Source organism: Ambystoma mexicanum, chromosome 4p (assembly GCF_040938575.1).
Source record: "Ambystoma mexicanum isolate Mex_15411 chromosome 4p, UKY_AmexF1_1, whole genome shotgun sequence".
Classification (NCBI taxonomy): Eukaryota; Metazoa; Chordata; class Amphibia; order Caudata; family Ambystomatidae; genus Ambystoma; species Ambystoma mexicanum.
Window position 1 is genome coordinate 1,198,823,042 of NC_090927.1, and position 27,252 is coordinate 1,198,850,293.

General features: G+C 46.5%; 1 protein-coding gene across 4 annotated transcripts in view; it reads left to right on the plus strand.

Annotated features, from left to right (window-relative positions):
* Positions 1–27,252, plus strand: part of BUB1 (BUB1 mitotic checkpoint serine/threonine kinase) — a 1,594,853-nt gene that overhangs the window by 919,897 nt on the left and 647,704 nt on the right. For all 4 annotated transcript variants that reach the window (XM_069606846.1, XM_069606848.1, XM_069606845.1 and 1 more), the window contains one exon: positions 17,249–17,420. In XM_069606846.1, coding sequence (XP_069462947.1) covers positions 17,249–17,420 — 172 coding nt within the window. The remainder of the gene's footprint in view (positions 1–17,248; positions 17,421–27,252) is intronic.

The window sequence follows — 27,252 nt, forward strand, 5'->3', positions numbered from 1 at the left end:
TAGGACATAGCGGTATAAATGCCACTCCCCCGTGGCTCCCTTCAGATTTCAACCGTCTCCAAAGTAGTGGGAGCACCTTGTGTAGTCTACTATTTTGTCTAGGTTGTTCTGTTGGAGTTTTCTCCTGAAGTCCGGAAAAGCACTGTTCCGCCCGTGCGCTACGTGCGGGTTGATGAAGGTGTACGAGGGGGACGGACATATGGATTGCATATATTGTCTACACCCTCATCATTCGGCAGACAAGTGCGGCATATGTAAGGGCTTCTCCCAGAAGACTCTTAAAGATCGAAGTCGAAGACTAGTGGTATGGTTAAACAATGGAGCGGGGGCATACCCGCCTTCGGAGGTGGGCTCCACGCGCAGCGTGGCCTCAGTGTCAAAATCTTCAGGGGCCCCGCACTGCTCGACATCGTCGGAACCCCTGGTGAAGAAATTACGACCGAGGGAGAAGGAATCATCGAGAAGCCATTCTAAGGAGTCTTCGTCGAAGAAAGCCTTGTCATCCTCATCTTCGACGAAGAAAGACCGAAAAGAAAAATCTACATCCTCCTCGGGCGATCATCATAGATTGACCTCGAGTCGAGATGCAGAGAAGCGTAGGTCGAGTTCCGAAAAGGCGGGAGCGCCTCAAGGACCTACATGACCACCACCACCGTCGTTGACGGCAGGGCAGTCGTCGACCACTTCTCTGCCACTGACACAATTGGTCTCAACCGTTCTTGGGCCGCAGACGGTGACGACGTCGGGGCCAGCTTTAGCCTCGTTGACGGAGATCCCGCAAGAGGCCTGACGACCAGAAGTATTCGACCCAGTTTTGCCGGAGACCCTACTGCAGCAAGAGGTCTTGTCGGTGTACTCGGGAGATGAGGATGTGAGAGTAGCTGGCCCTGCAGACCTCGGGTTACGAGGGATTACCAGGCCTCTCTCCGGGAGCATTCTGGGGTCTACCCCTCTTCTCAATCCGCAGTCACTCTTGTCGCTGGAGGTTTTATCCACATTGCAAACGTTGCTGAAGACACTGGACGAGAGACTACCTCAAGCAACTCCGGCCAGGTCGGCCATCGACGAACCGGGCCCGTCTCGTCGGCCACCTCTGTCAACCCCCACAGCAGTGCCAGCGGGTGGAGACCTCTCGGCTCCACGCCACGAGGAAGGAGAGCTTATAGATTCGGAATCGGACAGTAGAGCTCTATCGGATGTCTCACTTTCCCCCTCCAGGGATCCAACCTGGGAGTCTGAAGCGGAATTAGAAACCCCGAAAAGCCCGGCTCAGCCGTCTCCACCGGACGATATTGGGTCATTTCACACCATGATGGCCAAGACTTGTACAGAATTCGGGTTGTCCCAGGAAGAGGAGAAAAAGGACTGTTTTCTTTTCGACAACATGGGAAAGAGAAGGTCAGTGTTTTCAGTACCCATCCTGGATCATGTGTGGCAGGAGGGGTTACAGACCATGCGCCACCCTTTCTCGGAACCGGCAATAAAAGGTTGCATGGAGAAAAAATGTAAGGCCCCAGAAGCTACCCCCAAGTGTCTCTCCTCCCAGCCAACCCCTGACTCTGTGGTGTCGGCGGCGAGAAAGGCGAGGGCCCAGCACAAGTGCACGACCCCCCCCGGAAAGTGAAGCCAGAAGACAGGATGCCTTCGGCAAAAAAGTGCTGTCGGTAGGTGCTACCACAGTGAAAGCGGCCAATTCTCTGGCCATAGTAGCCAGATACGACAGGGAGATGTGGCACCGACTGGCTCCTATGCTGGAGCATCTTCCGGAAGAACATCGTAAGGCGGCGATGTTACTGGTCAGGGAAGGTGAAGAGGCCTCCAATCATGCCATAAACATTGCGGTGGACCTCGCGGAATCGGGGTTTAAGCAGGTGAATAACGGTGTGGTTCTCCGAAGGCAAGCATGGCTGAAATGCACCAACTTTAGACCAGAGGTGCAATAGAAGGTGCTGGATGTGCCTTTTGAGGGAGACCTTCTATTCGGCGAGAAGGTGGACGAGGCCCAGAAGGGCATGAAAGAGGACTCTGACACGACGCGTTCCTTGGGGGCCCTCCAAAGTGGTCGAAGTTTCAGGTCTTTTCGTCCCTTTAGGGGAGCATCGGGAAACTCCAGATTCTCGGTATCTAGAGACAGATCCTTCAGTAGGCTAGCATACCCCTCCCAGGGATACAGACGGGCTTCTCAAGCGGCAAAACGATGCCGAGACTACCAGGCCCCCAAGAAGAGAACAGGTTACTCGTCGACGAGGGATAAGCAGACCAAGGACCAGCAATGACTGGCATCGGAACGTTCTGGGAGGCAGGGTATCGTGCTACATCAACGAATGGGAGCAAATAATGGATCAATGGGTGTTGGACACTGTAAAATATGGACATTCCCTGCAATTCAAAAGTAACCCTCAGCACATTCCACCGACGTTTGTAGCTCAACCCCATCTGTGTGTGTTGCAGCAGGAAGTAGGACTTATGCTACAAAAAGGTGCTATAGAATTGGTTCCGTCGTCAGTGGTCAAGGGGTTTATTCCCGATACTTTGTGGTGAAAAAACCAAATGGAAAGTGGCGTCCCATTCTAGTCCTGCCCAAACTAAACAAGATGTTGAAAAGCCTAAAATTCAAATTGCTCACGCTCCAGGAACTGATCCGGTCAGTTCAAGAAGGGGACTTTCTGGCATCTCTGGACCTGCAGGACGCGTACTTCCACATACCAATGTCGGCAACACAAAAAGTTCCTATGGTTTGTGGTAGGACGGACTTACTACCAGTTCACAGTACTTCATTTTGGGCTGAAATCCTCTCCCAGAACGTTCACGAAATGTTTGGCCCCGGTGGCGACCTGGCTGAGAAGGCAAGGTGGTCATGTATAACCGTATCTCGACGACTGGTTGGTGAGGGGGTGCTCCCCTATGTCCACTCAAACAAGTTTGCAGGCCACCATGCACCTCTTACAATGGCTGAGGTTTGCAGTAAACTTCAAGAAATCCACGTTAACGGCGTCGGGAAGCTTGGTGTTCCTGGGCGCACAATTCGAGACCCAGTCAGGGTTAGTGAAGCCATCCCTCGACAGAATCACCAAACTCAATCGATTGGCAGGTCAGCTGAAAATCAATACCAGACAGTGTGAAAATGTCAATTCTAGGCGCTATGGCGTCCTGCATTCCTCTGGTGGGCAACTGCCGCCTGTTCATGAGGCCGGTTCAAGAGTTTCTGGCGGACCGGTGGACGCAGGCCCATGGGCTCTGGGCGGACAAACTGACCGTTGATGATGACGAGCTCCTACTAGCTCTTCAGTGGTGGCAGAGCTTTCAGAATCTATCCAGAGGGGTGCACCTACAGGAGCCGGAGTTTCGGCTAACCATAGTGACGGACGCGTCTCTGACAGGCTGGGGAGCACACATGGGCATTCTACAAACCAAGGTCGTTGGTCTCGGAGGGAATCTCTCCTGCACATCAATGTTCTGGAACTGAGAGCAGTGCGCTGGGCCCTGAAGTCTTTCCTGCCGCACATCAGAGGGTCCATAGTGAGAATATTGACAGACAACACGACAGCAATGTTTTACTTGAGGAAGCAAGGGGGCACGCGATCCAGAACCCTTTCCACCGAGGCTCAGAAGGTGTGGCATTGGGCTCTGAAACACAATATATCCATCGTAGATCATCATCTTCCCGGAGTAAGGAACGAGCAAGCGGACTCACTCAGCAGAAAGATGGACCAAATTCATGAATGGGAGATAGACAGCGTTCAGTTGTCGAAGGTCTTAGAGAAATGGGGACGGCCTCCGCTGGATCTCTTCGCTACGAAGAGGAACAAGAAGTGCGAAATGTATGCCAGCAGGTGGCCACAGGAAGGTTCTCTGGGGGAAGCGTTCTCCTTCCCGTGGACAGACAAGTTCCTCTACGGCTTCCCTCCGTTTCCTCTTATACAGAGAACTCTGCAGTGATACGCAGGTACAGGTGCCGGGGTCATCCTAGTGGCACCGTGTTGGCCGTGGTTTTCCGACCTGCTTCACCGATCAGTGGATCAACCAATAACGTTCCCGACGGTCCCCAATCTCCTGTCCCGGGACGAAGGAACAGTGTGGCATCACAATCCAGACAGTCTCAATCTCACAGCTTGGCACCAGACTTTTCGGAATTTGATGCCTTGAGCATTTCGTCAGACTGTCGGAGAATCCTGCAAGCAGCGCGGGCCCCTTGCACCAACAAGTCGTATGAGTGTAAGTGGAGAAGGTTCTGTACGTGGTGTCAAGGACAGACAGGAGTGCAACCTCTAAGGGTAACTCCGGAACAGCTTCTGCCGTATCTGCTACACCTGGCGAAGAGCGGATTATCTTCATCAATAAAGGCACACCTGGCGGCCATCTCTAGGTTCACGAGGAGGAGGCAGTCATCTCCCTTATTTAGTGGCAGGTTGGTGAAATACTTCATGAGAGGTTTGTTCCAGACGTTCCCTCCGGTTAAATGTTTTCCACCAACGTGGAGCCTTAATATGGTGCTAGCAGGGTTAATGAAACCACACTTTGAACCAATGGCCACATCCTCGATGAAGTTCTTATCATGGAAAGTGGCTTTTCTAATAGCTATAACATCAGCTAGGTGGATCTCGGAATTGCAAGTGTTGGTCATAGACCCGCCATACCTAAGGTTTTTTAAGGACAAAGTGGTTCTGTCAAGAATCCTCGTTTCATTCCAAAAATTCCTACGGCTTATCATAAACACTCATCCATTGTCCTGCCCACCTTTTTCGCGACCCGCTCATCGGCTGCGGAAAAAGTCCTCCATACCTTGGACGTAAAGAGAGCTCTAAAATTTTACCTTCATCGGACTCAGCAACTTGGATCTACGCAACAACTCTTCGTTGCATATGGTCCTTCGGCGATAGGAAAAGCAATTTCAAAGCAGGGACTGGCCCGATGGGTCTCGTTGACGATTGCCTTCTGTCATTCCAAAGCGGGAAAACTGCTACAAGGGCATCCGAGAGCTCATTCCATAAGGGCAACTTCGTCGTTGACGGCGTTGTGGGCAGGAATCCCGCTGACATTTGCCAGGCTGCGGCATGGTCAGTGCCCCACATGTTTACCCGCCATTACTGCTTCAAACGGCAGCATGCGGACGAGATACAAATGGGAAGAGTAGTCTTACGCCATCTGTTTCAATCAGGTAAGCCCTTTCAAGAGGGCTTGACATATGTATATATGGATGTATATAGGGACGTGTGTGTGTGTATATGTGTGTGTGTATATATATATATATATATATATATATATATATATATATATATATATATGCATGTACTTTTGCGTATTTTTCAATTGGCATCTTACGTAAGCGTTGTTCGCTATACATATGCTTAGGAGGGTGCAGGATTGCATTCACACCTCCTCTTTTTCAGGATCACTGCTGTGCATTCTATTCTAAGCATGTGAATCTATGAAAGACCCAACGCTGGAGAAGGGAATAGTTTCTTACCTGTAAGTCCATTTCTCCAGCATTGGTATCTTTCATGGATTCACATGCGCCCGCCGGCCTCCCCGGAATGCAATCGTCTTGTATAACTATGTTTCACCCCATTCTGCTTTGGAGGGGTTGAAATCTGAAGGGAGCCGCGGGGGCGGGGCATTTATACCACTACGTCCTAGTGGGCGGCCCCTAAAACAACATAGATAGGACACAAAAGTGTCTAAAGTTTTCCTATGGGAAACGGCTTTATAAGCGTACCGAGGGTTCCCAGTCTGTCGACGGGGAATATTCTAAGCATGTGAATCCATGAAAGATACCAATGCTGGAGAAATGGAGTTACAGGTAAGAAACTATTCCCTTCCTTGTCACTCTCGACCTGGCGGGAGTCGAGAACACCATTTAAGACTACCTTAGCTGGGAACTGCGCTCCTGCCACGAGTGGGAGCTTCGTCAGGTCCAGGTGGACAGCCTTTTCGTCAAGCTGGGCAGGCCCTAGATAGATCTGTTTGTGACAGCGAACTCCAAGTGCCAGAGGTTTGTCAGCAGGTTCCACCAACTGAGGAGCTTGTAGGACGCGTTCTCCTTCCTGTGGGAAGGGATGTTCCTGTATGCGTCCCTCTCCATTCCCCCCCCCCCGTTCCCTCGCCTGCTACGAGTCATCAACACAATCATTGTCCATGCAAGATGATATCGTACTGACTTGGCCGAGGTTGGTATCTGGACCCTCTCAGCCTGTCTGCATCGCCTCCGGTCAAGTTTCCATCTACTCTCCAGAGGAGGCGCAATCTTTCATCCTGACCAAGGATCGCTGAACCGGAGGGCTTGGCTCCTGCAGCCCTAGAGTATGGAAGGTACATCTGGCGGCTATCTCCCGCTAGACCAGGTCTCCAGGAAGATCTTCACTTTGGTCTCATTGACTCATCAAGGAGTTGCTCAAAGGACCTTTCCCGCTGGTAAAGGCTCCTTCCCCGGCGTGGGAACTCAACGTGGTTCTGACAAGTCTCATGCAAAGGCTCGAAGGTAGCCTGCATCAGGCCGCTCTCAAGTTCCTCACGTGGAAAACTGCTTTCTTTTTGGACATCATCTCTGCCGGGAGGGTAGATTAGATCCAGAGACTATCCTGCAAGCAACCATACCTGACTTTCCAAAAATCAAGGGTGGTGCTGCGTACGCACCCCTCTTTCATGCCGATGGTGCTGTCGGAATTCCTTCTCAATGAGCCTTTGGTGTTGCCTATTTTTTTTTCCCCAAAGCCTTGGTCACCGGCTGCAAGGGCCTTGCACTTGCTGGTCATTGCTCATGCCCTGAAGTTCTAGATGACACGCACGAAGAACAAAGAGTTTTCGGAATACTTCTCAACTGTTAGTGAACTTTGGTCCTGTGAACAATAGGAAGGCCTTGTGCAAGTCTTCCATTTCAAAGTTGCTCTCTGTCTGCACCACACAATGTCATCGGTTTGCGAACCGACCACTGCCCGGCCGTCCGAGAGCCCTCTCCACCAGAGTGATTGCTGCAATGACAGCGTTCCTGTCTGGTGTGCCCCTGCTGGACATCTGCAGGGCTGCGACATGGAGGTCCACGCACACCTTCAGAGTTCTACTGCGTTGACAGGGATACCTGGCAGGAGTCCAGAGTCTGCCAAGCAGTGCTACGCAATCTGTTCGCTTGATGTGAGTCTGTTCCAGGTGTAAGAGTGAATTGCATCTGTTGAGTCTTGCCACCTTCCGTGGTTGTGTATTGTTGTACTGCTGTTTATTCATTATTCTTGAGCATGTGAATTCATGCCAGACCCCATGCTGGAAAAGGAACAAGTTAGTTAATTGTAACTATTGCTCTCCAGCATGGGTCTGGCATGGATTCACATGCCAACCCTCTCTGCTTTCCCCTCTGCGGCTCTTCTTGGTCATACTGCCACTTTACATGCTTAACAAATCTTAAGATAGCTGTCCTAGAAGGGGCTTAGGGAGAAGACTTTCATTGAATGGGGGGCAGTATGACCCAGAGGACATTGATTGGTGTAAAGGAGAAATACAGTTTTAATTGAAAGTGAAACTGTTTTTTCTTTTACTGAGGATTCCCAGCCTGACAACGGAATATTCATGAACATGTGAATCCATGCCAGACCCATGCTGGAGAACAATTGTTACAGGTAAGTAACTTAAACCTTATTATTATTAGTGTATTCATTGAGCGCAGTCCAAGCTTCGGGAAGCAATGAATCGCTTTCCGATCATAGGGTGAAGAACACAGTGAGGGAAGTCATGAAAAAGCAGCAGGGAGCTAATGGGAGTGTGAGGGTGGTCAATTGTCAATTGATAGCATGGGATCTACAAGCAGCCTGGTGGTTGGGGGCGGGGAGGTGAAGAGCAGATCACTTGGTCTCAGATAGGGTGGGAAGTGCAAGCTGTGTGGTGTTAAGGAGGAGCCATTCCTTGAAGAGGAAGGTTTTGAGCTTCTTGAACTGCAGAAATGATGGGGCAAGTCTTATGTTGACTGGGAGTAGGTCCCAGAGTTTTGGAGCGTAGATGGAAAGGGCTGGTCTTCTGGTTGTTTCCGTCCTGCATCGCCGAAATAGGTCTGCACATTTCCTTATGGATTCCAGTCCTCCGGAGATGCTGAGCTTCTCAGTGAGGTGACTTGGGTACTTCAGGATAACAGCCTTGTAGATGATGCAACAGGATTTGAAGATGATACAGGCTTGCAGTGGGAGCCAGTGCAATTCAATAAGTGTCAGGGTGATGTGGTCAAATTTGCAGGGTCCTTTAATGAGAGTTGCTGCAGCCAGGGTAGTCGCTGGAAGGCCTTATAAAAGGGCATTGCCACCATCCAGGTGGGAAAGGACCAAGGATTGGACAGCAGAAATATATTTCTCGGGGATGATGGGCTTGATTTTCTGCAGGAGAGAAAGTTGGTACCAGACTGTCTTCCTGGCTATGTGGCGTGCATGTTGATGTTGAACCCAAGGAACTTGGCACAGATGGCCAGCTGGGGTGTGAATCCCTCGGGGTCCATAGCAGAGAGCCAGTTCTGGATGTCAGGGTGTTGTTGGGCAGCAGTAGGATTTCAGTCTTGCAGTGGTGGTGATGAAGGGGGCGTGAGCTTTTAGGTAAGCACTGGACATTCAGGACTGGATCAATGTGAGGCAGGCTTTGAGCTTCAATTTATCTTATGAAAATGTACCTAATATATCTAACCAGTGCTTAGATGCCCTCAAGCTTTGTGCGCTCATACAAATGAAAAATAAGTAACTTGAGGGATATATGCATGTCATCTGCATATCAGTGAATGTAGTTTTGTGGGGCGAGGAGGGTTCAGAACAGTTCATGTAAAGATTGAAGATCACCGGATGGATCCTTGTGGGACTCCACAGGTGATGGTAGAGTTGGTGATCTGGAAGAATCCATTTGTTCAAACTGGGCGATTCAGAAGTTAGGCTTTGAACCAGCTAAGGACAATTTCGCTGATCCGCATGCAGCGATGTAGAATGTCGGTGAGTGCTTGGTGGTCTACTGTGTCAAATGCTGCTGAGATGTTAAGGAGAACTAGCAGGCAAGGGTGGCCATCAAGAATTTTAAGGGCATCATCGATTACCTTGATTGTAGAAGTTTCTGTGCTGCTTTTGGGTCTGAAGCCAGAATTGTAGGACTGAAGGAGGTTATTGGCTTCAATTTGTTGGAGGAGTTACATGGCTACTGCTTTCTCTAGGATCTTACATAGGAAGTGAAGATGGGTGATGGGGCAGTAGTTATTGAGATCAGGGTGCAGTGTTGGTTTCTTAAGAAGCACTAGGATTTGTCCGGTCTTGAGGGTCTATGGGAATGTGCCTTGAATTAAGGAGCCGTTGATGATTGTCGGGTAAGGCAAGAATGCTTCAGTCAGAAAGGTTTTGAATACGGTGACTGGGAGGATATCTGCATACAATCTGGCCTTGAGAGATGCTAAGGTGGCAGTGAGGTCTTCCATAATTAGTGTCTTGAAAGTTGTACAAGTAGTTGTGGTTTTGGAAGATGGAGTGTGCTATGGGTATGTCAGGGTGAAAGTTGATGAAGTGCTTGATGGATCGACAGAGGGTTCTGCTTTCATTGTTGGCCTTGGCTATGGTGTTATTGGTAGTTGGCCTTGGCAGTGTTGATCAGTCGCTTACGTTTAGCACTGCGTTTCTTGATCAGGGTTAGGTTGCATGCGCTGCAGAATTTTCACCAATTAGTTTCTTGTTTTCTTATGGTTCGTTTGTTGAGGTTGAGTTCTTTTGTACTAGTGTACTGATGGTTTAGGCTTGAGGGGCTACTGTTTAAGTGGGGCATGGTGGTTGTCGTTTGTGAGGGTGGTGTCGAATTATTGACTAAGCAAGTTGCAGTCCTGATTCATCAAAAGCGCACCAGCCAATGTGAGGTGGAGTTTGGTGAGGTCTTCTGTGAGAGCCTCCACTGTAAATGTCTTGAAGGATCAGAGAGCTTGATTGAGTGGTTTGCAATGGGTTTGCTTGAGAGGTGTGGTGTAACTGGTTTCAAAGGAGATTGTCATATGGTCTGACCGGGTGCAATAGGAGAGGTGTGATGGAGGGTGGGCAGTACGGTGATGATGAAGTTGACTATATTACCTTTCCTGTGAGTTGATACCGTTGTGTGAGGTTCAGAAAACCTCCCAAAGCCACGGACCGCAAAGTAACCATGCTTCACCTCAACAAGCAGGGTGTGTGGTCACTGCCCCTGTTCAGGGGGAATATTCAGCTTCGGCTTTGGTTGCTGAAGAATAGTCTTGATCTCTGCAGTTCATCTAGCAGGGACAAGGGAATACATTGGTGGATCTCAGGCGTCTGAGCTTGATCTCCCACAAGTTGGAGATTTGCTGGATGTTATTTTGGAGATGATCCTTTGCGGTCTCCGTCCGTGGACCTGTATGCAATGAAGAGGGTTACCAGACATTTGGTCGAGAAAAATTGGTCAACCAGACAAATGGTCGAACCAATTTGGTCGAAAACTAAATGGTCGAATTTTTTATTTTTTTATTTTCACCCTTTTTTTTTTTATTTGGGGGGGGGGGTCCCCCAACCGCCTTTTTTTTCTAAAAACCCATTTTTGTAAAAAACGAAAACCCGAAAAATAAATATATCATTAAAAAAAAAATTCGACCATTTGGTTTTCGACCAAATTGCATTGTCCAAATGTCTTTCGACCAGTTTTAGGTCGACCAAATGTCTGGACACCAATGAAGAGCACAAACTGTCAGTTCTGCTCTAGGGAATTTGCCCAGAGGGTGGCATTGTGGGATGCTTTCCTGGTGGAGTAAGTCTTTGAGCTCCAGCCTGCGGTCCCTCCAATCCCAAATATCCTGTGGGTTCTCCAGAGGTTAAGTAGGTTCCCGACTCACCTGATCCTAATTTTCCCAGATTTGGCATGGGTGACATGGTACCCGGACCTTCTGGAGTTGGCTGTTTTCCCATCTCCCAGACTTCCTCGGATGCCAAATCTCTTATCCCAGTCAGTAAGATGGGTGCTTCAACCGACCCTTTGTGGCGCTTCAGTGGTTATGGAATTTTTGTTATCCCTGGCCAGATAGAGCTTGCTAATGGGCATGAAAAAAGGGCATCTGGTCTCTTTGCCATTGTTCAAGAGACCACCTGTGCAAGGTTCTTCTTTCTCTATTCCATTTGTCGCCCAGTTTTTGAAGGGTCTTTTAAACATTCCCCCCTAACACCTATATTGTTTCAGCCTGGGGCCTTAATTGGTTCTCTCCTTCCAAATAACTGCACCTGTTGCATTTGACATCCATCAGACGACTTACACTGAAAACATTGTTCTTATTGGCCATCACATCTGTTGGGCTCTTGAGTGAACTTCATGCAATCTTGTTTAAGCCACCCAATTTTAAATTCTTTAGAGATTTTCCTTTAAAGGTCGACCCAAGTTTCTTCTAAAGATTGTGTCCGAATTCCTTATTTTCCAGAGTCTGCAGTTAACGGCTCCATAAGCGGGACCGCAAAAGGCCATTAAACTTTCATCTGGCCAGGAGAGCTCCTTTTCAGCGGCATGACCAAATGTTAATTGCATTCTCGCAATCGAGGCTATGTCCAGTGCTGACCAAACCGACAATCTCTCGGATCGTTCTTTGCCTTTCAGAATGCTGTGAGCGGGCAGGAAAGGAGGTTCTACCGGGGCATCCGGGCAGAATCTCCCAGTGGGGTTGGTGCCTCATCAGCTTTGCAGAGGGTTGTACCACTTAGATATTGGTCAGGCCGCCACGTGGACTTCCTTTCATCCCTTCTCTATAAACTACACCCTGTACTTGGTCTGGGGCAAAGATGCCCACTCCATTAGGGCAGTGTTGATTGTTGTAAAGATTTTAGCTCGCCTCCTGCTGTGGATTACTGCTTTGGGAGTCTATCAAGATAGGGAATCTGTGGGAGAATGCAATCATTTGAAGAAATAATTACTTACCTGTAATTTCTTTTCTTTGGCTTCTTATTCCACAGATTCCTTAATGCTCTCCCCACTCTGAAATCTTCTTTAGGCTTCTTTTGGGTGAGTGGTCGAAGAATTGTTGCAGCAGTTGAGCTCTCAGATCTGCCTACCCTTAAATCTGAAAAATGGTTTGAGACAGTTTGATGCTGGCAATGCCTTTATCGAGGGACAGGGCCTCCTAGGCCTTGTCCTCCCACTTCTGTGTTTTCTCAGAATTATGCCACAGAGGTGCAGCATGGACCTTTGGCAGTTCAGTTCTTCATTTTCCTTTTGGTGATCATCACCCATGGGAAACCCTTATGTCACCCATGGCTGGGGGTACACCCTTGTACTCCTGATGTGTGTTTTTGGGCACCTGTGTATTGCCCACAGAACAGGGTATGAGCTGGTGGCAGCTACATGCTGACTTGGTAGTCGCTCTGAGTGTCCTCCATTTTTTGGGACACTCTGGCCCTTCCATAGGAGTCAGTGGATTCCCCATAGAAGGCAAGATGGCCCCTGTGGTCGTTTCTATTGCCTTTTACCTTGTTTCCCAAAGTCCTGGTAAACCCTGACTCTGTCCCTTCCTCCTGAATTGCTGTAGGGTGCAAACACCATGTATGTCTGAGTCTGCCTCCTGTCAGACTGATTAGAACATTCCCAGGTGGTGTTGGTACACCATAGGGGTGGGACGTGTGTGAATGGAGTTGGGAGTCAGCTCATATTCTCTGTTGTGGGTGTCTGGTTTCTGTGTGTGAGACACAATGAATGAGACCGCCCTGACTGAAACTGACATGAATGCAGTGTAGTATGCTGAAAGTGTGGGTGCTTGCCCCAATCCACATCTTTTGTTATGGGTGTCTGGGTGGAGTGAATGGCCTGAATGCCTATGAGCCTGATTAGCTGCCTGCCTGCATGAATGCCCTACTGTGTGATTGGCTGACTGAGCCTGGCTCTGTCAGAGTGAATGAGGGACATAGGTGTATATCTGGGGACCTCTCACTTTCCAATTTGTTCAGTAGCTGAAGTCGAAGCTTAGCAAGAAGAAGCTGTTCCTTGAAGCCCAGCTGGAAGAGAAGTCTGCTGCTGAATTTCTTCAACAATCTGAAAGTTGTCTCCTGAGGAATGATCCTGAGAGGACCTGCAAAGGAGCCCTCTCCCAGAGCTACCAGGGGCCATAGTGCAAAACTGCTGCTCTTCATCGAAGTATCCTGGAAGCCTGATCCTCTGGGCCTGTCATCTGGAGAAGGGGTCTTCAAAGTCCAGAAGAGGAGTGCCAGACATCTCGAGCTAGAGAAGTCCATTGGTGTCGGCCAGGGTCCAGAGGTGCGTTTCGTGACCTCTGGAAGGCGTTGCTGTCTACCGCCCAGAAGGGGGGGGGTACCTTAGCATAGTGCTGCTGGACACCTGGTGCTGTGAAGGTTCCAAACTGCCCAAGAACATTTGAAAGGACATCCTTGCAGTCACCACTTTGTTCCACCGGTGAGAGCCCAGAGTCGTTGGGTGCAGTGGAATGTCCGCCGGTGGGTTTCCTGCCACAAGAAGCTATCTAAGTCATCTGGAGGGTCCAGACTTCGTGAGGGTCCGAGGTCCATTCCAGTGGTCAAGTCCAGGTCACCAAAAGCCATCCAGAGGTCTGTGCTGCAGTTGCAGCAGCGAAGAGCCAAAAGTCGGAAAACTGTGATATTCAAAAACCCAACACCAAAAGTGACCTATGCACCCGTCGCCGCCAGAAGTCCTAGACGGTCCCAGGGGTCTTACTTCCATCTGCAAAGCCTTTAAGGAGTTAACAGCAAGTTTGACCTCCACAGGACTTCTACAGTCAGAGAAATCGTCGACCAAAGGAGAGCACCGCGAAGATTAAAACTGCTGCATTTCCGAAAGACCTAGGGTCCTTTTTATTCCTGAACTCCGCATCCTAGTGGCTCCTTCTTCCAAAAGGTGTCTATCCTCAGAGGGAATCGTCCAGTAAAGTCAAGAAACTCTGCCACTTGGTCTGCCAAGGCACCAAAGCTACTGTGACTAGGAAGAGCATCCTCTAGCATCGGGAGTCATCCAGGGGTCCCAGATTAGTCTTGGATCTCGTTCTCCTGTGGCCTCTCAGATACTTTGGGGTGGTAGAACCTTTTAAAAGAAAGCACAAATGTATTGAACAATATTTGACTGGGCTGGAAAAAGACAACATAAGTTACTCCCTAACTTTTCTAATACAGGTTGCCCAGGTGGGGTGTGGGTGGGGGAGGTGGGGCGGAGTCTCACTTAGAAATACTTGTCTAGTCTAAATAAAGCATTCTGCCACTGTTCATAACTAACCTGCTATTCTTTGCTGGTTACACCTTATTTAAGAATTCACCTGCCATTTAAAACTGCCTGCAGTTAGTGCACTGCTTACTGAATATAAGTAGTGTGGTGTACCACATAGTGTATATATTTGCCATTTTCTGAATAAGTATTCCATGTACAAAGTGTTATTTATATGTATATACTGTTGGTCGAAGTAGCAAACCTTATTTTATATAAAGAAGCTGTGTTATCACCTAACATAGTGTGTGGTCTTTCCTTTGTGGGGGGCTTTGGAGAAACACCTCCTGAAAATTTAAGCCTGGCTGCTCGCCACGTTATACCAAATTGAGAGCCTTGCTGGGCTGTTCTGTGGCTTTACCCTACTATATAGAGGGCAGAAGTACACATACCCCACCTCCAGTGTTTACAGTTTTTGTTGGATTGTTCCTCACAAAAAAGGGGTTGTCATAATCAAGTACAAGGCATAAAAGTGTTTTTCTTCTGATCAAAGATTTTGCGTTTCCATCTATGGAAGTTGTTTCCCTCGACTGAGCACTGGGGGGGGAAGGGGGGCGCGGTGGGGAACTGAGGTATGAGGTCATGGTGCATGGTATGATCACCAATGTCCCGTCCAGAGTAGAGGAGTGATATGGTTGATGCATGAAAGTCTACGTCGAGCCGGATTACGCCCACTGTCAGATTTCTGAGCAGCTGGCTGAGGGGATGATCCATCAAGATTAATCTGTGAGAGAAGAATCCATAGAAAGAACATTACTAATAAGTAATTTAGCCTTCTGCAGAATTACCTGTGCAGTTGGGTCTCTTTTATTTTAAAAAAAATTGTATTAAGTAGTAAATTGACTTTAACGAAAATAGCTATATTTATGTGAAATATGCCTGCTGAAGGCGCCAAGTCCTAATAGTGACCAGGCTGACTTATACAAAGCACTGCAGGACATATGGTTTTCATTGTTCAGAAATGTCCGTTCTTCCCTTTTTCATCAGACTGCCTGCCACTTTGCTGACTAATATCATTGTACCAATCTTCAATAAAATACCTTCTATCCCAGTCCTCCTGTTTTAGGCCACTGAACTTGTCTGATGTTTCCCATAAACATTTTGAGAAAGTTATTGATGATTGTTGAAACTAACTTTATATTGAAGGACAGCCAGTTTGGATTTCGAAGGTCAGTAGGTACTACTGAACAATGTGTATAACCTTTGTTTGACTTATAGACAAACACAGTATCAAAAAAGTCTGATTGTCTGGCCTTCGTGGATCTAGCCTCAGCCTTCAACAATGTGGCTTCTTGTTTTGGGTGGTCCTTCTAAATGTGGCAATTGACTAACGATTATTCAGTCTGGAAATACAATTGTATACGTATATCCTTGTGTAATTCCTTGCAAGCCATAAAGAGTAACATACTACATTTTTATTGCCGAATGTGTATGACCGGTGTGCTTAGTAGCACCTTTTCTGTTTAATTTACACCTTAATGCATCTTCTGCTCTTACTGCTGATGTCCCCAGAGCAAATTCCTTGTCTTGCGTTAACCAACAATGTGGTCCCAATTGGGTGGATCCCTGTAGACTTGCAAATATTATTAAATGGCTACCAGGTATTCATGGCCCTGTGTCGTATAGCAATACATTCCTCAGTCTCAAATAACGGTTTATCAGAGAGAGTAAAATAAATTGCCTATTTGTTCTCTGTTAAGTCAGTTGTTGTAAGCGTGAAAAGTAACTTGTATGTAAAATTTACATAAGACAATTTATGAAAACAGCAAATTGTATGTGTGCCCCATTTGATGACACATGCAAACACAGCATCTCAAGATTTTCTGTATCATTTGGAAACAATGCAGCAATAACAGCAATAAAGATTTATTATGGGAAATTGCGTAAGACATTGCTCCTAATGTTTCAGGGGTTTGGGCCACATCCACTATAGAAACATTGGCTAAAGCAGAGAGAAAGTTCCTTAAGGGTGTACTTAGTGTGAGGACATCTACTCCAAATTAACATTTGTACCTGGAACCCCACATAGACCCACCAACAACCAAAATTATGTTTGCACAAGTACTTGTGGCTGAGCATATCGCTGACTGAGAAAGCTATACTTGGAAGATTAATTCTTATATAATAATAATTAATTAATAAATAATATTAATAAATACAATAAATTTAATAAAAAATAAAAATAATAAAGATGAATTCTAAATACAAATAATTCTGACACACATTATTGGGTTGTAAAAGGCTTCTAAATCCCAGTGGTTAACTTTGGTAAAAGAAAAATCGCTAACTTTATTTTCTTACCAGACCATATGCCATTTGTGTTGAATTAAATAAACATAAGGCTTTTCTTCTGTATAATTTTCATAAAATACCAGAAGGTAATTACTGCTAAATGAAAACAAGCCAAACCTATGGTCAAAGCATTTCGCCTTTTATGATTATTATAATGAAGAAAACTACTTGGTGTCCTTTTAACGACTGTGCCAGGAAACCTATCACGCATTGCATCAGTTGCCTTTGAATCTTCATAGAAGATCATGGAACTGTTATAATTACCATTTTTGTAAATGTGACTTCTCAGCGGAGTCAAATAAGTACCGGATTTTTTTTCTGCCTATTTTATATACATAGATATATTATGCTTTGATTATAATTTGAGACAGTGCATTGTAGCATATATTTCTATTATGTTATTGCAGGATAAAAGTGTGTTGGGCACTTAATTAATTTACCGTCAGTTATGTGCATTAGAGACAGTATTTGTAAATATTTTGCTGTTATTTCATTATTAAATTACTGTATCAAATACTGTGCTACTATGCACATTTGTATATTTATCAGTTTCAAATAAAACATTAGATAATAACACAATTCATAAAGCATCATATAGGAAAATCCCTTTATAATCCTTTCAGCCATCAAATTATGATAAATAGAAAAGATATTTGTCAATATAATCTATAAATGTATGTTATGTATATATTAATGTGATTTGTTTTATGAATTAAGATAAGACACATTTTGATGACCTATTTTTCTTTGTCTGCAGGGTGACACTAAAACGGAGTTTTTATCAGATAACACAGTTTGGTTTAATTTTTGTGATAAAACATTGGAGCCAGTTCCCAATAGTTCTGGGGATTTTGCATCTGCTGCACGACTTGCATCTACACCTTTCAACAGAGCAACAATGCAGTCTGGGCAGATTCTTCAGGAAAAAGGTAAGTCGTGATGCAATCCAACATTAAAGACTACACTTTCACTGAAGATATAAGATAAGTTGTTTGAGTTCAACAGTCACATAGAAGGTATCTAGCTGCCTTCTGATTATCAGTTTGGTTTGAAACTGCCTCCAAAACCTAGTGTGGGAATATTTTCTTTTTGCATCTTTCCCTCCATAGTTTCTATGGAACCCCATTTCTCTGCTGTTTTTGCATCCTGTCCTGACTTTTTGAAGGCAATTAAAGCCTTAAGCTTCACTTACATTGCATTTTAATGTTTCGTTGTTGTGAAACTGACTAGTCCTTCAGACTATCGGTACTGGGAACCTTTTTGAATTCTATTTGTATATTGCATACAGCACCTTACAGCACAGTGCAATTGGGATACTTTTGCATCACCCTAACTTTGTAAACATGGGATTATGTATAACGTTTATATGTGCCTAAAGGCAAACTGGTGGCAGCAGTTACATTTTTACAGTTTTTACATTTTTTTTGGAGTGCACATTCGGGTTTAGAGCTTATGACTACTAAACATGGCTTGTGCCTCAAAATTCCAGTGCCATGAGATCGTCGTTGATTCTTTTGCCATATTGTAATTTGTCCTCCTTCCTGCCTGCCCAGGTCAGGAAATTCCTTAGGTCATACACTTGCCCTGGAAAGCTGCTGCTTTTGCGTCCGAGTGAATGACCTGATCTGTAACTACTTGATGTTTGAATGGTGCAGATTCTTACTGTTAGGTAAAATTTCACTTAATGCTGTTATATGTCTTTATTTGTGGGGGAAACCTTTTTTTTCTTTTGTTTCAGCCTCCTGACCTGACTTTCTGCTAGTGAAACACAGCCTTTGGCTGCGCTGCATGGGGCTTTTGCTCATTGTTCTGGGGAAATTGACTTGTCCTGACAGTCAGTACTGGAAATGTCTTTTCCATTAGTCTGATGACTTTGTTGCCCCTTTTGCCAACTGCATTTCAGTGCGCAAAGTACATTATTGTAGCGCGCATTGGGATCCTTGCATTTTCTGGCCCTAGACATCCCTTAAGGATTTTTTGGTAATGTACCTAGCAGTAGACTGGTGGCAGCAGAAGCTTTGTGTGTATTTTTATTAACTTTTGCTGAGCCATATAGCACTTACCGCATTTGGCTCTTGACTGTGGCTAGTGTCTGTCATGACCGTGCAGATAACGTGCGTATCGAGCATTTTTACGCATGAAATTATGACAAATACACATGATTTCATTTTCTACTGCGTACCGTGTACGCTTTGATTCATTCATAAAACATTTTTTTCCCACCACTAGATGGGACTGTAGCGTTTCTTTTGTCAGCAGCATATACCTTTCTTACAGATTATGGTGAATTTCCAACTGAAAGACCAAGGGCCTCATTACGAGTCAGGCGGTAACCTGCCGGTTTTTCCGGCTCGGTTACTGCCGGACCCGAATTACCATTCCGCCTCCATTCCTCCATGGAAGGCTGGGGGGGGCTACTTGGACAAGCACTGTGTCCAGAGAGTCTGGACCCTGCAGGAGTCTCATATTAGTTGGCTGGAGCTGAAAGCCATGAGTTATCTCAAAGCTTTCCTAACGCCAATTGGGGCCAAGGTCGTCCTCATCCAGGCGGACCCCTCCACCAGCTTGTACTATGTCAACAAGCAGGGTGGTGCCAGGTCCCCTCCACTGTGCAACCTAGAGATCAGCATGTGGGACTGGGCCCTGGAGAACATCTACCGGAGGGCCATCCACCTTCCGGCGGAGTCCAACCTGGAAGCGGACAGGCTCAGCAGACTAGGAGCGGACAATTACGAGTGGCTACTGAACGATCAGGTGCTGCTGGAGATCTTCAGCAGATGGGGGCTTACTCAGGTAGATCTCTTTGCCTGCTGGGACAACAAGAAGTGTCAGCAGTTTGCGTTCTGGCAGGGGCAGGGCCCCAGCTCTCTGGGCGACGCCTTTCAGATTCAGTGGAGCGGCTTGACAGCGTATGCCTTCCCTTTTACACCTCTGATCCACAGGGTGTTCTGCAAGATAAAAGAATCGTGTCACCTCAGCATCATTCTGATAACGCTTTGGTGGCCCATGAGACTGTGGTTCGCAGAGCTTCTCATCCTCTCAGACAGGCCTCCAAGGATTTTTTTTTTGCTAACTGGACAATGTGCTTAGGAGTAAACTGGTGGCAGCAGAAGCTTTGTGTGTATTTTTATTAACTTTTACCAAGCCATACCACGCTTGGCTCTGACTGTGGTTAGTGTCCGTCATGGCCGTTCCATAAGGTCTTTTGTGTTCTCCTATGGCCATTTTGTCCTTTGGTCCTCCCCTTGCTTTTCGCGTGCTAATGCATGTCACGTGTGTGGGTACCCAGGAAGTGGGGTGGGACTGTCTGGTCCCAATCCACACTACTGGTGGCAGGATGTCTGGTGTGCACAAGGGCATGAGAGCTACAGTGGTCCCTGATTGGACCACTGCTAGTGTGCATGAGTGGCACAGATCTCCTCATTGGCTAGTTGGAGTGCAAGGCATTGACTAGACTTTAGGATATGAGGAGGGACTCTGAGTGCAGACCCAGAGATCACCCTCAAGTCCAAATTGACCTCTAGATGGAACCAATTTTCCTGAGAAGCGGAGCAGATCCAAGGAATGTCTAACTGCACAGAGAAGGTTTGGCACCCTGAGCCCACTGTTGTCCTGCTAAAGCCCTGCTTTGCGCTCGATCTCCAAAGACCTGCAAAGGTGCTTCAACACTTTTGTGGTGGGACCAATGACCCTCAACGTCTCCTTGGTGCCCTGCAAATAAGTGTTCTCAGAAGTGTCCCTGGCCCTCCAGTGGACTGACCAGCTCGTCCCTTGGCACCTGTGCTGGATTGTTGCTATATCGAGTTTCGGCTTGAGTTTAGGGAGAACCCTAGTTAGCACTACAAGGCACCTTCTTGCCAAATCTTGTCGTCCCTACTGCTTTGGTCTGTGAGAGACAAGTGTGCGTCGGTCCGCAAGACGTGCTCCTGTGTCACTGCAACTGTGTTGGCCACTGCTGGCGACTTTCCCGCCTTTTTTCAAGTATCCTGAGACCAGCTACATCTGTGCTTTCTTTGTCCTGCATTTGTGACAAGATACAGCTGTTAGGGAGAATTCTCTTATAAGGCTACTTTCCCAAACCTAGTGAGTCCCCAAGCAGCTTTGCTGGATTTTTGGGGTTTATTTTTTCTCCTGCTAAGAGTGAGACTCTTTTTCTCCCACTCTTAGACATGATTTGAGGTGTTCCTTTGACTTTGTATGTGTTTTATGGGCTATGGGGTCCTTTACCCCATAGGGTTTCATGTGTTTTTGGTATGTGGGTTACACAGAACCCTCCGTGCAGTAACCCAGGGGTGTCGTAGCAACCCCCAAACAGACTCCATACCCTGGGACTGACTACTGTCTCCCAGGGCATGTAAAGTCACCATTGGCTTTACTAGTTTTAAATTTTGAACAGAACCAGTACAAACCATCATATTGTGGACGTACTGGTCGGGGAAATTCGATTGCCCCGGGGTCTGTTGTTCGCGGGGACACTGTCCAGTCCCCCCCCGACCGAGTTTTGGCTGGTGGCAGTGGATACTACTTTTTATATTCAATTGCGAATATATTCCTATGGGATTTTCCCATTGTTTGAGGCTACCACTTTTTAAAATAGCCTTGAACATACCGCTGGTTTATTAAATTAATACAAATTCACCGGTTGGTATTTTTTGCTGAAACTCGGTTCCAAAATGGCGTTTGTGTTCGCTTCTGTGACTCCAACCCAAGTCGAGCCCTTTGTTCCACTTTTTTGCGGGCTTCTCCACAGAAGCCTCCAAAAGTGGTGCCACTCTGTCTGGGTACCACAGGGGATGTAGGAGGGGGTTTAGGCACCCTGTACTGAGTTGCCTCGGCAACTCAAGTCGCACTCTTGTGTGATTGGCCCAGTGGTGAGCCGTCCGGCCCAGTGGTGAGCTGCCCGGCTCACCAGTTAGCATGTTTGATTGACAGCTAGGACTGATGAATGGGGGTTTTCTGCATTAAAGCAGGGCTTTGGGGACTGAACTTCAGACGTCGCCACAAGACCAAAGAATCCGAAGAGGGAGAAGCTGAGCCGACCTGCAACGACAACACCACCGGTGGAGCCCTGCTGAACCGTCTCACCACTTTTCCCGACGACAGAGGAGATCTTCAATCCGAAGAGGAGTCTTCCTTTGACTGGTGGGGATAACCAGTTTGCCCGCCTTTTCGCCTTCCCGGATAATCTCATGGCCGCCTTGCCTGTGCCAAGCACCCCGGCAACCGGGATACCACGTTTTCTCCACTACCACGAATAAAAGGGTAGTACCTTTTAACCAGAGAACTCCGCGGCTGGTTTCTTCCATGGCAGTGCAACGACCTTCAGCTTTCCTCCACGTCCATCTTCTCTTCCTCTGGACGACGCCGTGACTTGCACCCGCTGCCAAGAACAACTTCCCCCGCTGGAGGATCCTCTCCACTTTTAAGGTACTGTGTCCGCCTGGCCTCCCTCGCAACGGTCTGTGTGGGGTGACTCTTAAAGCCTCAACTTACCACTTGGGTTGGCCCTAGGCTGGCTAACTGAACTTTTCTGAACTGAACTAATTCCTTTTGTACTCCCTGCAAGACTTTTCAAGACTTTTAAACTTTGTGATCTCTGGCACAGTGGTGTCTACGCTCTCCAAGAGGGAACCTGGTCTGAACTTTTTGCTCACTAGTTGACTTTCCTGCGTTGCTGGGTGCTTCTAAAGTATTGTGTTGTGTGCTGTTCCTATCTCTGCCTTTTCCCTCCCTTTATCTTAAACTTATTATAGTGCCATCTTTAGTTAAGCGCTCACCTCTGTCTGGAAATAAGTGGTGTTAACTAAGACTGGTCTAATAAGGAATAAGGGGTGTACATATGGTAATAGTGATTGTGTTTTTGAACTTACTTCTAATAATAGTGCTAGAGTGTTTCCAAGTGGGTGTTTAAATAAATAATTATATACTTGATACCAAAGCTCTGGTCAGTGTTTGCTTGTGCTACTGTATTTTGGTACCTATCTTGTATACTCTATATACTGTCTAACTCTTCTTGAGAGAAGTATTGCTGCTCAGCCACAACTACCAGGTAAATCTGGGTGGTACATACTGCTACCAATTGGGTTTACTGCCAAGAACTGTAGTATTAAGCCTTTTGCAGTGGTCCCTAAGGGAACTGCACAGGTTTCTGCCTAGCAACAGCTTCTGATGTAAATCAGACCTGCACCTGCAGAGTCTGTCACTTTGAAGCGTAATCCAGGAGGGAATTTCATATTCCAGACGACCTTCAAACCTGCCAAGTTTGAGCCTGGAGTGAGCTAAGGGTGGTGAGTAATCATACCACTTACCTTTGGCCCCTAGTTCATCCATACTGTTTTTAAGCACAAAGTATCCCTTGTGGCCTAGTCTTGACTTGGGTAGGTCTTGCTTCTTAAAGTTATCAGATTGTTTGGGACAGCTTTGTTCTCTGTAGCAGACCCGCCTCTGAATCGTGGAACCAAATATCTCACATTCCAGTGTCGTCTTCTAACTTTTCGTTCCCATTGAAGTTTGGCCCTTGTGAGCGTGACGCATCGACGAGCGCTTCTACACACCAAGATAACATTGAGCACAAGGCTCCAATCTTCATAGAGCTGGACACCTTAAGTTGGGGATTTCCATTTCTGGAGGGGGCCATTGTGTTAAAGGTTGTGTGCTTTCCCTCCTTACAGCTTTTGGAATGACAGCCGTACCTTAACGCATTGTCCATACATTTTCCCTAGTGTGTGTTTAAGTAGTAGGATTACTGTGTTTTTCATTATTCACCTGTGTATGTTCTGGTCTTAATAAATTGTATATTGTTGATATACTACTGTCTAAGAGTAATTCTTGTTGTCTTATTGTGTGTACTTATCCAAGACCTCAGATCACCCCAGCATTCCTGAGACTTAGCCCAGACTGCTCTCCAAGCTACCTTGAATTGTCCTGGCTAACTTTGCAGAAGTGTTCCCTGTTTCACTAAACTAGGGTCACCTCCTGAACATCTGTTAACAAGAGCAGAGTTCAGAAATCCATTCTAACACTTATCATGGGTGAGTGATGCAATGAAAGTTCTGGAGTCATCTTGGTAAGTCCTTAAGTTTCTTTTTTACATTGCATGCTCACAGGATACATAATATGACATCAGGTAAAGGAGGTAGATGGCTGAATGATACGTAATACAGGGAGAGCTCACTGGCTTCCATGACCCAGGCTTCTCTCATTGAACTGCCCTGGACGCAACCCAAAGCAAATTATAACATTCTGTGCTCCTGCATATGCACATGCAATACATTCAATGGCTTCACAGGTTCACATGCACAGACAAATCAATGGGAGGGAGAGAGGGTACAACACAGAGCTTGGACTTGCTTTCAGCTCTGGATAGGAGAGGTCTCTTGCAGCCATTCTTCAAATCTATGTTGGAGCCAAGAATCATTCAAAGAAGAGCAGCCCGTTGAGGGCGACTGAAGCTGTCTCCATGACTAGTCCCCAGGGATCTGTCATCCAGATGCCAGGACACAGCCATCACTATTGGATCCAGTTCCTGGGGGTGGACCAGTGAGGGATGATCACCTGGATGGGGGTGCTTGGGGAGTGGAAGTGGGACACTGATGGGTTAGATGCAGTATTCCCCTTCTTATTGTACCCTATCCTACCCTGTAGGATACTCAAACTGTACCCCACCCTTTTTCCGACGCAAACACTTCCACACATCATGAAAGATGATGAACAAACACCAAAGCCATTTACCTGACATGTCCCAATGCCAGGGTCAGGCAAAGTCATGCAAATGACGAGAATCACACACATCTGATGGCCCTTTTGAAGGGATTGTGTCCTCCGACGTATTCCTTATCTTGATAGATTACTTCCAGCTTGCTGGCCTCGGAATTGTTTTTCAGTAGAGGGCGCTGCACGTAGACGTCCCTCGAGTTGGTGTCCCGCGACAGCCTCCATATCGGCGCCGCCGTCATCATGCGCATAGACACACGAAGCGTCTGTTGCTCAGTTCTGTTTTTCCGCGCTTTGTGGGCCTAGGAATCATGTTGCTCAGTTCATTCTTCAAGTAGATTCTACTTATTCCTTGAATATATCTTACTCTTTTCAATGGCTTCCTCATCTGAACCGTCGACCCCACGGTCCGGCTTCAAAAAGTGTCGATTGTGGAAAGAAAATGTCGTTGACGGATCCTCACAAGATCTGTTTGTGGTGCCTGGGATCGGAGCACCATTGTTCAGAATGCGAGGACTGCATGTCCATGACGGCGAAAGCCTTGAAGGAGCGTAAGGGGAAGCTCGAAAGACGTAAGGCTCTTAAAACTTCTACTCCTTCGAAAGTTTCCTCGGCAGAGTCGAGACATTAGTCTCCTCGCCGTCACAAGAAACATTCCCGTTCGAGGTCTCGAAGCGGTTCCCATCAGTCTTCGAGATCCAAACACTCGAAAAAGAGGCGTCGTAGATCACCCTCTTCTTCTACGTCTTCTGTTTCCCCGGAAAGGGTCACCTGCCCCACAAAACACAGCTAAGTGGGAGGAATTCCGTAAAAAGATGCTTAGCGTCTTCGAGAAAGCGGCCTCGACCCCCTTGGAGATGGCTAAAGTTGATGCCATGGGTGAAAGACCCGTAAAATCAAAACGCTGCGAGTCGTTGCACCCGGCGAAAGAAACTGCCTGAGAGCTTCATGAACCCTAGAGCAAAGGCAGTAAGATCGCGTCATCAACGCCATCGTCGAAGGTCCCTTCGACTCATATATCTGCGTCATCGACGCCATTATCGAAGGGCCCATCGGCACACAGATCGGTTGAATCGACGCTGATGCCGATAAAGGACAAACCTACGGCTGTCACTACTTCGCAGTCAGTAGTCCTACTGAGGGCTTCCACCATAACCTCGAATGTCTTCAACCTCGACGACTCCAAGTAGGATCCCGATCCTTTTGAGTTCTTCGAGGTATCGTCATACCTTTTCGATGCCTTTTTCGGTTTCTTCGAAGCCTTTGACTTCTGCGTCGACAACTTCGACGTTTTCTCAACCGGTTACTACAAGCTTGGCCCCTTCTGCTTTAGAAATGGGGTTTAAGCCATTTCCAAGGTCAGATTATTTCAGAGCCTTGTCCTCTATTTATGGGTAAGGGGAGGATTCTGATCATGAAAGACCTTTTGGGTTGCAGAGGACTACAACACCCGTACCAGAGGAATTTATCTCTGAAGAAAATAAGTTGAAGGATCTTAAAGAATCCTTGCATGATGCATGTGGGTTAGATACTTCCCCAGAAGTAGAGTTTGCCAAACAAAACCCAGGGGAACATGCTGAAACCCCTTACAGAACTTTAATGGCCAGAATAATAGAATTCATGGGTTGGTCTACACCTTCACCTTCCTTTCATCTTGGACGTTTTAATTAAAGGCCCACCGGAAGATCCTGTGGTTCCATTTCATACTACATTGCAGAGGAAAATATCGGCCAACTGGGAAACTGCTGAGGTTATACCGGCAGTTAACAAAAAACTATTTGCCAAATATAGGGTATCTGCTTCTGACCCTGAGTATTTGTCCAAACATCCAACTCCAGAAAGTTTGGTTGTTCAAGCAGCAACTTCATCGAAGAGTAGATCTGCATACCCTACTGTTCCACAAGACAGGGATGATGAGAGATTTGACGCTATGTCAAAAAAGGTCTTTTCTGCATGTAGCATGGCACTTAAATCCATTAATGCTACTTGTACGCTCGCAAGATTCAGCCATACACTTCCAGACTCACCATTCTGTCTGGCCGCTCTCTTGGTATCGACATAATATCACTTACAAAGCTACTGTCATTGACTATTTTTAATTTTTCAATAATAGAAATTTGTGCTCTTAGTGACAGCGGAGCTGCAGACTAATAACACTCATACTGACTGCTATATTTTTCATCCGGCCACACTCATACTCAGGTTAACCAGATTAAGGATAAACACAACATTTTATTTTTTGGGGAAGTTGGCGGCAAAGATTTGTTTCTACAACGCTATTGCATTGCTTAAATACTGATTTTATTTAATCTTATGATGAGATCTGGTTTGCGCAGCCAAAAAGGCCCTCTATTTTTATCAGATGCTATTTTAGTTGACCCGGCTTTACATGTTGACCCTACCTGCATCATGGCCAAGTGTAGATTATCTAATACTGTGTCCTCAATCACTTCTAAGTCTCTCTGTATTGTTCCATCTTCGGTGGAATCTACCCTTCCTTCAAATTATGCCATGTCTTGTAGCCTCACTTCGATAAAGCCTATTACTTTAAACACCCTGGAATCTAGTCTTCCACTAGCCACTCATAAAGCTATGATTCATAACTCTGAGACTACAGATGTTACTACCGGTGTTTCTGCAGCAGGCGATATTGTAGTACATAAAACTCCTAGAAAACCTAAACTATACCAACAAGTACTTGGGCAGACATACATGGACAAATACATCTTAAAAGCAAACTCAACCAGTACAGAAATAAAACTTCCCAAAGTTTTTAGAGGCAACGCTATGCTAGATCACTCGGCAATGTCTACACAAGCTTTTTTCGGTGGAAATAATAATATCACTGATCTTAGCATAATTGAGTGTGCGGATAAAGCGATGAATCTGCCATATACTACTGGAATTCCGGATACCTCTAGATCCTCTTCTCAAGAGCCAGTGGCTGATAACACACCCACCGCCCTAACTAACATTATTGAAGATATTGAAAACAACATAGCGGACTATGATCCGGACTTAGGCCCTGTGTCCATCAATCGGAACCAA